Below are 11,369 nucleotides of genomic sequence, written 5' to 3'. Positions count from 1 at the left end.
CTGCGGGCCCCCACCAGCCAATATACCTGAATCCCATACCCCGCCCCAAGAGCCCAACTGTGAGGTCCCCCCTTGCCCAGATATCCGCTCCCCTTCCCCCTCCCATAGCCCAGCCATGGGACCTCACCCACCTTGACACCCACCCACTACCCCTCAAAGTCCAGCTGTGGGCACCCTTCAGCCCAAACATCCATCCCCTGCCCCCCAAAGTCCAGCTGTGACCCCCCCACAGCCCAGACACCCGCCCCCCTCCCCTCAGAGCCCATGGATCCAGAGGGAGAAACAGCCTGATGCTGGGTCCAAGGCTTATGTGGAGTTTCCTGCATGCTGCAGTCTCCTTCCCTTAATGTGTGCTGGGAACTGCAGCTGCTAGGAACTCTCTACTCTTCCCCTCCTATTCCCCATCCCACAGCAATGTCTTTTATGTGTGAGCTGGGCTCTACCAGGTCCAGCAGCCCCTAGTGGCAGCCAGCAGCCCATTTCTGTGGGGGAAAGGAAACTGCATGCACATTAATTTCTGCAAAATTCTGCATTGCGCAGTGGCGCAGAATTCCCCCAGAAGCATATAACACCTGTAGGGGTTGCTTGATTTGTTTTGTAGATTAATATAGTGAAAAAGAATAAGTTACCTTTTGGTATAGTATTGTTCATTGTGAAGGATCACAAAATGCTTTACAAAGAGAGATCGCTTTATCCACCATTGACATGCAACCGTCTCAAGGTGAAAGTGTTTAGGATGGTATGTGAGGAGGCAACTGAAACCACTTAGAAAATTCAAGGGACTTAAAATACAGTTATGCTTATTGGATAATGGAATTAACATACCCACTCTCACAAAATAAATAAAGATGACATGCCCATGAATACTGGCAAAAGAAGTTCCCATGCAAGACTCTTCCACCCTGACATGCTTTTCCAGTACCGGATCTCTCAAATGGAGACAGATAGCCATGTGGAGCTGTGAATCTTACCACAAATTGTCACAAAGAGCACTCATATGAGACCACTAACTGTAACTTGGGAGCTAAGTGTGTTAACCTTCTTCACCACCTGTCTCCCATTTCCCAACCCAAAACAGCTTTGAATTAACCCAATGCAGAGAGAAGACCCATACTTAGTCACAGAATGATAATGCTTGTGGTGTTGGTGCTGATTAGTTGCAGGCTTGGAAGGAGACTGATGTGTTCAAGACAAAATCCACATCACCTTCATTTACACTGTAAACAGAAGAGATGAAACTTCAGCTCCTGTTTAAGGTCTTATGATAGTGCCCATTGCTGTAGGATCAAGTATTTCTCAGAAAAGGACAATCACGAAAGATCTAATTTTCTTCCTGCATCCCTGAAGTAGGCAAGAAGTTAGCGTTTTTTTTTAAAATATATTTTCTCTCTCTCATTCTTGCCATCACTTCCTTTTCAGTCTCCTTTGCTGCTCTTAAGTCATGGGGAGGAGCGGAGGAGAGAAAACTTCCACACCTCAGTCTGAGGCTGTGAAAGCTGTGGTCATTTGAATTCAATTGCCCTGCCCCTGCAGTCAAGGAAGCACTGTCTGCAGCTCTCGTGACTGTTACCCTTGAGGTTGACAGCTCTGTAATCCTTCAAAGGCATCTGAGAGGTGGAGATAAAAAAGCAAAACAAGTCTCTTCTAAGATAACAGGGGTCGGATATCTTTTACTTAAAAAAAAAAGTGTTTTCTCAAGACACCTGCAAAAATTACAGAATCAGAAAATAAAGGTGCACTAGAAAACACTCGAATGTATAGGCCTCTGCCTAACACAGAACGCCTGATAGAATCAACACCTCCTCTACAGCAAGAGCTGGCCACCACCGACAGAACCTGTCTGGGAGATTTTTCAGCTGCCTGAGATTGTCTGTACCCACTGCAGGGCAGGAGAGTCTGCTCTTTCACAGGGATAGGTATGTGTGGTGGGTACACCTGGATCTTGTGTCATTTTGTATGGTTCTGTGGTGTTTCACAACAAGAAGAACCTACTTGTTCACATAGAGATCTAGAGCAGAAAAACTCAAAGCAGCCAGAGCGAAAGCAAAAGGCTGCCTGTAGTATTGTTCCCGGCTGGCAGGTATGTAGCTGACCTCTTATGTACTTAGCTACTTATGTGGTTGCCACATTCCCCTACCTCTGGCACTCAGTGCTGTGATATGGAATGGGGCAGCATTCCATATTGTCACCATTAGCATGCAGGCTGACTTCACAGGGAGGGCCTTTTGTACTAGTTTGGGACCCAGTAATACTTTTGCAGTCAGCTGGCAATAGTGCAAGGCCTGGGGATCTCAGAACTTAACACGGTCCTGCCTCTTCTCTTTCTGTTCAGCGTGCTCGTGCTCTAAAGAGCTACTTTAAATATCACAGCAACATCAGAACTAATAGGGACAAACCCAGCATTGACTCCTGTGTCCCTGAGTGACACCCAGAGCCAATGATAGAGGGAAGCTGATAGCTGAAGTGACCCGCCCTGGTTTTCACCAAAACCAGACTGTCTTTTCTGCAGTGCTGAAATGTGTTTGGGACTCAGTTCCCAGCCTAGTAGATAAACACACAGAGGCACAACCCACTGAGTCTCCAAGGCAGAGTGACAGGCCATGGGGCTCCCATGGTTCTTCCCACCAGCTGATCTGTGAACCACCATGGTATCACCTGGGTGGCTATAGACTCTCTGGACGGAGAGAACTGCCATGGTGATAACTGGGAAAAGGGAACAAAAGCAGGGTGTAGTGGCCTGATTTCTTTATAGCAGGTCAATGTAATCAGTTTGGGCCTTCTGAACACCTTCAGGACTGAGCAAGTACTCACTCCCCCCTCTCCCCATCCAGGAAAGCTCAGCTCAGACAGCATCTGTTTTTTTGGGAGAACTGCTGCTTTTCACTCCAGTTTCACAGCTGGGTTGCCCAAGACCAGAGGAGATGGCCCAGCTCATCCCGGTTTCAACGCACTGAGTGCTGGCTCAGACATAATGACAACCAGTACATCACATCAACAACTTTCCTTGAAGACTAAAACTCAGTCATTTTCTTGTGTGTCTCTGCTTTTTTCTGCTCCTGCTGCAGGCTGGCTTCCTGGGCCCGCAACTGCCCCAGCTGTCTGTGAGCACCAGCTAGTTTCTCCTGCAGCTGGGCTGTGGCAATACTGTGCCTGAAAGCAGAAGACAGGCACATTAAGGATATCTCGCATGTTAAGAACAAAGGTTCCTCATTAACATCTCCATTTTACTGCTAGGAATCCCAGTCTCAGCAGTGGGGTGGATGTAAATGACCTGCTGGGAGCCATGAAGTGTCAGATATCAAGCAAAACATGAGCCAGACAACTGTGATTGTTCTTGCCAGAGTACTACTCATAGAAATACTACAAGGATGGCCCCGATCAGTGTAAAAAAACAAAGAGAAAATTCTGCAGGACTCTGGAGGGTTCTCCTCCTTCCCCAATTTGGATTCTGGCCCAGGGGTCCTTGCCTTCTTAAGGCAGCAATCAGACACACAATCTGGTCCAAGTCATGGTTTGGAAGCTTTTGCCTACCACTTTATTCTAGGCCTCCTCCCATGCCAGTGGGTAGAGTAGGAACAGTGACAAACACCTTAGTATAAGTTCAGCTCTTCTCCTATAGAGAGCCACCTCAAGAGGTTATCTAGTCCCCTGCACTCACGGCAGGATTAGGTATTTTCTATCTAGACCATCCCTGAGTACCCATTCTGAGTCCTCTTCAAAACTCTTACTTTTTAATGTAACATAATCCAACTCTTCACCTTCGGCTCCCATGACCTGCATGATCCACCCAAAGCCTAAATAACAGGCAACCCACAATCATTCTGGAACCCCAACTGGGGGTTTCCCCATACCGTCCAACATTGCGTGCCAGGGCCTCCTGGATTCCCTTGATGGTCTTCTGCGTTTGGTCAATCTTCTCCATTGTCTGGAAGAGGCGGACACTGAGGGCCTTCTTGGTGCTCTTACTGGCATGGTAGATCTCCTTGTTGTTTCTCTCCACTGGTGTCATCCCTCCATCCTGCTCCCCAGAGCCCTTCCCCTGAAGCTTCTCATTCAGAAAGTCAAAGACATTGCGAGAGGTCTTGCGGCTCCCTGCAGAGGGACGGCCAACATGGTTTGCTTTCACTCGCCGTTTCCTTGACTTAGCTGGATCCAGCCTCTTCTTCTGAAGGATCTCGGCACATTGGTCAAGGGACTTCCCTTTAGGCAGCACTATGGCTTGCACTGGCTCCACTCGGCCCTCAGCATTCTTCCCCAAACCTGAGGGAGGAAGAAGGGCACAAAATAGAAGCCAAATGCTAACAGTGGAGTCTCTTCATCCACCAATGATTCCTCCCATCCACCTCTGCACAGCCACCAGGCTCAGAACAACAGAAAACAGTCTGTTGGGGCTCAGTGCCGCTACCCTTGACGTCAACAGGAGCAGTGTTGGACTACATACGTGATGGCAACAAGAGATAAGATGCACCTGCCCCCATACACACACGATTCACATTGTTACGCACACATGAGCCTCAACGATACAGAACAGGGTCATGCAGCCGAGGTGTTGCAGCGAAGCCACGCTTGGATCTGCACTGTCACCTCCTTGAGCAGAGAAGACACTCCCCTTCAAAAGCAGGTTCAGTCTCTCCACAAGAACAGGAGGCAAGCATGGGCAGCAGGCTGGCTTCCCAAGCCCACTTGGCTTAGCAGAACTTCAGCACAAGTTGTCTGGAATCAGAAGCTGGCTTTGAAGCCTGTGTTCAGGGCTAGAAGTCCCTGAGCCAGATCCCCCATTACCTAATGCCCTACAGGACAGCTGAATAGCTAAAGCTCTGCTCTAACAGCTTTAATCATTTGGCCATTGCTTTAAAATCCCCCCCACCGATGTATCACTGAACATGAACGTCAACAAGCACACACCTGCATCCCCCCAAACATAGATATTAAAACTTTATCCCTTAACTGTACTAGGTCATATTTCAGCACCACCACACGTGTAAGCCTGCATTTAGAATTGAATGCATACCCCATTTTGGGCGTGATCCAAGCAATGCTGATTAGACTTACTGTCAATGGACAGAGGATTTAGTGTCACCCCATTCCCCCACTCTGCAGGAACAAGCCCCTGGTCCCTTTGTGAGGCTGGGATTAAGCAGCAGGCAACACATGCAGGCTTCCTGTCCTGCGGGTATTTTATTCTTCTGCCCTTACCTTTTCCAAACTCATATCCCATTTGAGCGAGTAGTTTGGAGCCGATGCCACGAGTATGTGCCTCCCAGCCACCAAAGGAGGAGCTGCAAGCTGGAGCCCCTTCCCCGTTCTCCAAGGGCTCCGAATCGATCACTGTAGCACAAAAAGGAGATTGATCAGTAAGGCTGAGGAAGCAAAGCACCAAGTGAAAACCTCAACAGGTATGAAGCTGTGAGCAATGTTGCAAAAAACAGCAACCTCTCCCTCCACACAAGCACTCAGCAACTTCGCAGCCTCTTCTTCAGACCTCCGGAGTACAATCAGTTCTGCCCCCCCTGTTCCTACTGAGCAGCCACTCCCTAATGCATCAGCCCAGGTGAAGAGCAAGCAGGGTTTTAAATGCTGGGGTTCACGCGGAGATCCCTATTTACTACACACAGAAACCCCTAAGTCAAGCAGAATCATCCAGCAGTGTTAGTGGATCCTTTCCATGCTTCTGGGGTCTGGCTAGATTTCACAGTTTCATCAGGACAGAATTCAGCATGCAGAAGAACATCATTCTGTGCCTCTATCGTACTTTTAACAGGTTCAATGGCACGGAGGAGCCTTTTCTCTATTTACCTAAAATTAAGGATCCCAGGACACTCCCTGTTTGTTTCTACAATGTGGTTAGGGCACTAACTTAGGACTAGGGAGAGCCAGATCCCTGCTCTGCCAGACTCCCAGTGTGACCTTCAGAAAGTCACCTAGGGAACTGAGGCACGCAGAAGCACCTGTACAGTGGCGATAACAGCACTGCCCTGCCTCACAGGAGAAGTGCATTAAAGATTTCAAGGCGCTCAGGTATTACAGTGATGGGTGCCATGTAAATATGTAAGACAGATGTCCTGGTGTCCTAGCAACGTCCTTTGGAAATTTGAAGTCTCCTTGTTTTTCATTTCATTTTCAAAACTTTTTTTAGTAAATAATTAATTAGCTCGCCCAGAGTCACACAGCAAAACCGCACCACCACCACAGGGGTTCCTACTCCTAAACTCCATTTCACTCCGGTATGCTCTCTAGTCCCATTGGGGGTGAACTATGTTTCTTTTTCATTTAAGCTATTTATCTGCATCAGCTTAGTGAAAACCATTAGCATGAAACATCACAGAGATTTTAACTGGAGACAGTGATATGCATGATACTTAATGTCCTCTCATCTCCTCCTGCAGCAGAACAAGAGGTAAAAAACATTGTCAAAGTTCTGACAAGTCGGGCAATGGTCGAAGAGGTCCTGAATTAAATAGCAGACCTTGATCACGGACAATTGCAGTTCACTCTCTGCCTTGTCTACCTTTAGCATAGCCAGAGTCATCTACATTGTCTTCCTCAGACTCGGGAGAGGAAGAGTCTTCCTCGCTTCTCAGTGGTGGCATGATGCCATCTCCCTCCACGACAGCCTCCTTCAGCAGCAATGACTCAAACTTCACCGTGTAGTAACCACTGTCAACATCTGTGGGAGGAAAAGCAATGGACCACATGAGCAAATCTCCACGAAATTACTCCTGGGGGGAATTCTGCGCATCTGCGGACATGCAGAATTAATCGGTCTCATATAATTTTGTATTTTCCCGCATAAAAAACATTTTGCCTCAGAAGTGCTGCAGTTCTGCCTTTTGCCCACCAGAGGCTGCTGTGGCGCCATAACAGCCAGCTGCCATCATGCCGGCTGTTCTAGCACCACAGCGACCTCTGGTGGGCAATAGGCAGAACTGTGGCACTACTTAGGCAAAATCTATTTTATGCAGGAAAATACAAAACTCTATGTCCAGCGTTGCAGAATTCCCCCAGGAATAGGGTTCATCACAGCACCCTGCCCACGGAGCCAGGTTAGGACAGAGTGGGGCACACAAGGCTGCTGGGGGTTCAGAATGGCTCGTGGGGGGGACAGATTGGAGCATGGGCTCAGGAGCTAGTGGGGTGACAGCGTTGAGACAGACTGCAGAGACCCATGAGGAGGAGAGGTGTGGAAATAGGGGCAAAAGGGCCTGACTGACAGAGAGGCTTGGGGTCAGACAGGGTCTGCATGGGGGAGGCTTCCCAACATCCTAACAATCCCCCCCAACCCCAAAGAAAAACCTCCCCCACCCACACCCAAACCCAACATGCTCATTCCTAGGCTCCTTCCCTCTCCCTCAGCTCTTCCGTTACCCCTGACCCCCCCCCCAAAGCCTTTGCACTGCTTCTGAAAAGTGCAGGAAATACAGTTCTATATTGTAATTTAAATGAATTACACAAAGTTCTGTATTAATATGCCTAGTAAGGAATCTCTTTGTCAAAAAAAAATTACCAGAATTTTTTTTTGGTCTGTATTGTTACAGACATACTTGCTGACAGATATTTTGAAATAAATTACCAAAATAATTGTAACTGGCATGATTATGTTACGCTATTTTGACAATATGTAGAATTTTCAAATATGTGCAGAATTTTTAATTTTTGGTGCAGAAGTCTCCCAGGAGTACAAAATGTAACTAGAGGACCATGTTCATCCCATCTTAGCTAATCACACTGACTTCAGTGGAATGACACCTATGATGAGTTTAGTCCAGGAACATGGATTTAAAAGTCTCCTCTTGGCTTTTTCTGCTTCATCTATTTTGGGTTTTCTGTTAGAAGGTGGATCTATCATCACCCACTGCTACCATCAGATACTGCCACATGGTACAAACATAGAGCTAGTGTCATAATAAACAGTACTAGGGTCATCACTTATCTTCAGTTTCTAATGGTACCAGTGTGTTTTACAGCATCTGAGCACATTACTCAGAGTTTGTTCTTACAGGGGAAGGACGACACATTTGGAGAAATATGAGAAATGCTACTTCACAGAGCTTTGAGATGAAGTGTGAGGAACAAATCCAACCTCCCCACACACACAGTGAAGCACCAGTCTAACACTCCTCTCAGTGACTGGTGTGCAGGTGAAGTTCTCTGGCTTTGTTTAAACTGGAACTGGATTAAAACAGAGCCAGTGGTTCCAAGTATCGAATTTCAGTATTTGACAAATTATCAGGACAAAGCTGAACAGGGGGTAGGAAAATAAAGGACAATTTACTGAATGTCTAGTTGTTTGTATTGATTTTTTCATTCTCTCTTTCATTTTTATGTCCTCTGCTCTGCTACTATTCTCTTCTCCCAAGTCTCCCAAACTTTCCCTGTAGATCCCTCCCACCACTTTTATGCCTTCCTATCCCTAAATCCTTCTCTGGTTCCCCCTTCTTAAAGATCATCTGCCTTTGAGGATCTCAAAGCACTTTACAAACATTAATGAATTAAGCATCACAACATCTGAGATCCCCCATAAGCCACCCCCAAAGTCTGTGGCAGAGAACTCAGTTGTCTCGGACTCCCATTCCTGGGCTTTAGCCTACAAGACCATCCTTTGCTCTGTTTTGTCTTAGGAGTTTAGTTAGAATGAAGATTGACATACTTCTGTTCACCTTTCAACACCCACCCAGATAAAACAAGACTCACCAGTGATTTTTGCAGCATACCATATTCCATCATGGTGCTTTGCCAAGCAAGCTGAGCCCACTTCTAGAGAGCTGAGATTGGGCTCCTGAAATGGATGAAGCTCGTCCATAGATACCACTTGCCCATGGGAAAACCTGCAGGGGATATAGGGAGAAGCAATCAGATCTGCCCTTGTTCGAAGGGGATTCTAGAAAAAGTTTCCTTCCCTTATGGAATTATGGGCAAATTGTCTGCATCGTTCTCACCAATAACTGTGAAGATCTCACCACTAGAATAGTTTCAACTGCATAACTTATCCTTCACGGTGTCTTAAAAAGAGACTGTTTTATAGCATTATTGTGTTCTATTAACCAAGTGTCACATTTGACCCCAGAAGCGGCTGCATTTCATGGGCCAGTGACAAATCCATTAAAAAAATGACAAGGCTCACATCTTTTAGGATAAGATACACTAGCTAAATGCAAAGTTCTTATTAAGACGTGGTATTTTCCCTACAGTAGATTTTATTTTTTCCCCTCTTTAGCCAATATTCATTTAGCTACCCAATATATTAGAACTAATCCTTGTACTTTTCCCTCTAAGGATTTTCCATTTTCTCCATGGGTTAGCTGAAGGAGTGTACGCGCACTGACAAAGCACAGTAAAATGACAACACTTTAAACAAATAGAAAGTTGTTCGGCAAAGTTGCAGCTGATTTAAAAACCAAGTAAGGTGAGATATTTACAAGTGAGAAGTTGTTCCCACGGGCTGACATTGCCACTAATTGCCTTCTTACTACACAATGGAGATAAGTTTTTTTTACCGACAATTCTCTTTAAATCTGCATTTGCCATCCAAGAAGAATGGACATGGCTTCAAGGACTTGTGAGTTGGGTAGAGATACAGCACTCTGACTCCTGCACTGCCATCTTCCAAACACTCTGTCCCCACAATCATGGCATTATGGTACTCCAGGGTACCCCATGGACTGTAGTACGGGGCTTTAACCTTCATCCCACTCACTTCCTCCTCCTCTTCCTCAGATGCTTCTTCCTCTTCACTGTACTTTGATTCATTTTCCCCATCTGCCTCTCCATCTTGCTTTGGAGAGGCCTCATCTTCAGTACTCAATGGCTTGAGTTCAGCAATAGCTTCCTTAAAAGCAGCATACTCCTCATCATTGCCAGACCTGCCTGAATTACTGTCCTGTTTTAGGTGACCTCCTGGAGAAATGAAGGGTGCATCTGTGTCTAAAGTGGCCAGTAGTTTACTCTTTTTCACTGACACCAGGCTGGATTCAGTGAGTTCTATCAATTGTTTCAAATCCTCCTGCAGTTGGATCAAGTCAGACTGCTGTGATGGATCCAGCCCCGCCCCTAAAGCCAGCTCCACTTGCTGCAATTGTGCTTTATAGGTTTGAATTGCTGTTTCCAGACTCTCCTCATCCATTGTTATCATGCAAAAAGCTGTTTTGTTGATTCCTTTCTGGGAATTCAGTACATACTCAAGTAATTTACTAGACAGTGATGTGAAACATTGAATCTTTGTCCCAACTAGTTGTCAATCTTCTTGGTGGTCCTGTGTTTTCTTCCCTTTGGTGCAACCAAATGAAGATCACTGCAGTGAACAAATATTATAAAGCTGTGTTAGAGAAAGGGTTCACAAGGAAGGTAGCCATCCTAAATTGAACAAGGCATCTTTAATGCAGACAGCTACCACCATGTGGCATTATACCCACCTAGCACGAGTCATGTACATTCAACCTGACACATCGCATTTGCAAAACAGAGAATTAAAGTGCAAACTGTTAAGCTTTTAACTTAGCTCAGCAAATTCAAGCATATGTTATCCTCTCTTCATAACTATTGCATTGCTTCTCTGTCCCTTTAAACCTGCAGCCCCATGACATAACACCATCACTGCCTACCTCCTCTTTAATCCTATCTTTCCGCACACTTTGCCTCCCACTCAATGGCATGCAGCATCTCACCTGCTATGGAACTGGGGGCAAAACCACCTGTGCTGCTCTCAACCTGCACCTTTCCAACGCCTCCCACGCTCCGCAGGCCCCATCAGGAGCCCCACAGTGCTTCCGATTCACTGGGGGCACAGAGTCTACCCTACCACCTAGGTGAGGCGCTTAAAATCCCTCTCCCTCATTGCCTCCCACTCACTGGGGTAGAAAACAGGGGGAACAACTGCCAGTACTCCCCAAGGGAACCCAGTACTCCCCAGCCATGGAGACCCCAGGGGAAGGGTTACTTCCACCCCTCCCATTGAGCCCCAGGGGAAGGGGCCACTCCCAAACCCCCCAAGGGGGCCCAGCCCCTCCCCAGCCATGGAAACCCCCACCATGATGGAGCCCCCGGGGGGGGGAAGGGTAACTCCCAACCCTCCCAAGGGGGCCCAGCCCCTCCCCAGCCATGGATACCCCCACCCTGATGGAGCCCCCCGGAGGGGGGAGGGGTTACTTCCAACCCTCCCAAGGGGGCCCAGCCCCTCCCCAGCCATAGAGCCCCACCCCCAAGACCCCACTCACCTCAGGCCTACGCCTCCCGCTCAGCCACCGCCACGACACCCTCCATTGCCAGGGTTTCCACCTCCCCGCACCGAGTCCGAACGATAGATACCGCCCGACTTCCGGCTAGATCTGACTTCCGCCTCGGCCGCCATCTTGGGCGGGAGGGGGACGAGTCCT

General features: G+C 47.4%; 1 protein-coding gene across 1 annotated transcript; it reads right to left on the bottom strand.

Annotated features, from left to right (window-relative positions):
* Positions 1-630: 630 nt before the first annotated feature.
* ZGPAT (zinc finger CCCH-type and G-patch domain containing) lies at positions 631-11,363 on the bottom strand. The gene is made up of 7 exons (XM_073308896.1): positions 11,211-11,363; positions 9,495-10,288; positions 8,692-8,825; positions 6,509-6,667; positions 5,197-5,328; positions 3,852-4,260; positions 631-3,150 (listed from the first exon to the last, which is right to left on the bottom strand). Exons 2-7 carry the CDS (start codon positions 10,127-10,129, stop codon positions 3,012-3,014), a joined length of 1,608 nt encoding a protein of 535 aa, XP_073164997.1. The 5' UTR covers positions 10,130-10,288; positions 11,211-11,363; the 3' UTR covers positions 631-3,011.
* Between the last annotated feature and the right edge of the window lie 6 nt (positions 11,364-11,369).

Source organism: Lepidochelys kempii, chromosome 13 (assembly GCF_965140265.1).
Source record: "Lepidochelys kempii isolate rLepKem1 chromosome 13, rLepKem1.hap2, whole genome shotgun sequence".
Classification (NCBI taxonomy): Eukaryota; Metazoa; Chordata; order Testudines; family Cheloniidae; genus Lepidochelys; species Lepidochelys kempii.
Note: the sequence above shows the minus strand (reverse complement) of the source record. Positions and strands in the feature narration are given on the sequence as shown.

Coding starts and splice junctions, on each gene's coding strand:
- ZGPAT (XM_073308896.1), bottom strand. CDS start 10,129: ATGATAACAATGGATGAGGAGAGTCTGGAAACAGCAATTCAAACCTAT. Junction 8,826..9,494: donor AGATTTAAAGAGAATTGTCG/GTAAAAAAAACT, acceptor TATCCCCTGCAG/GTTTTCCCATGGGCAAGTGG. Junction 6,668..8,691: donor GTATGCTGCAAAAATCACTG/GTGAGTCTTGTT, acceptor TTCCTCCCACAG/ATGTTGACAGTGGTTACTAC.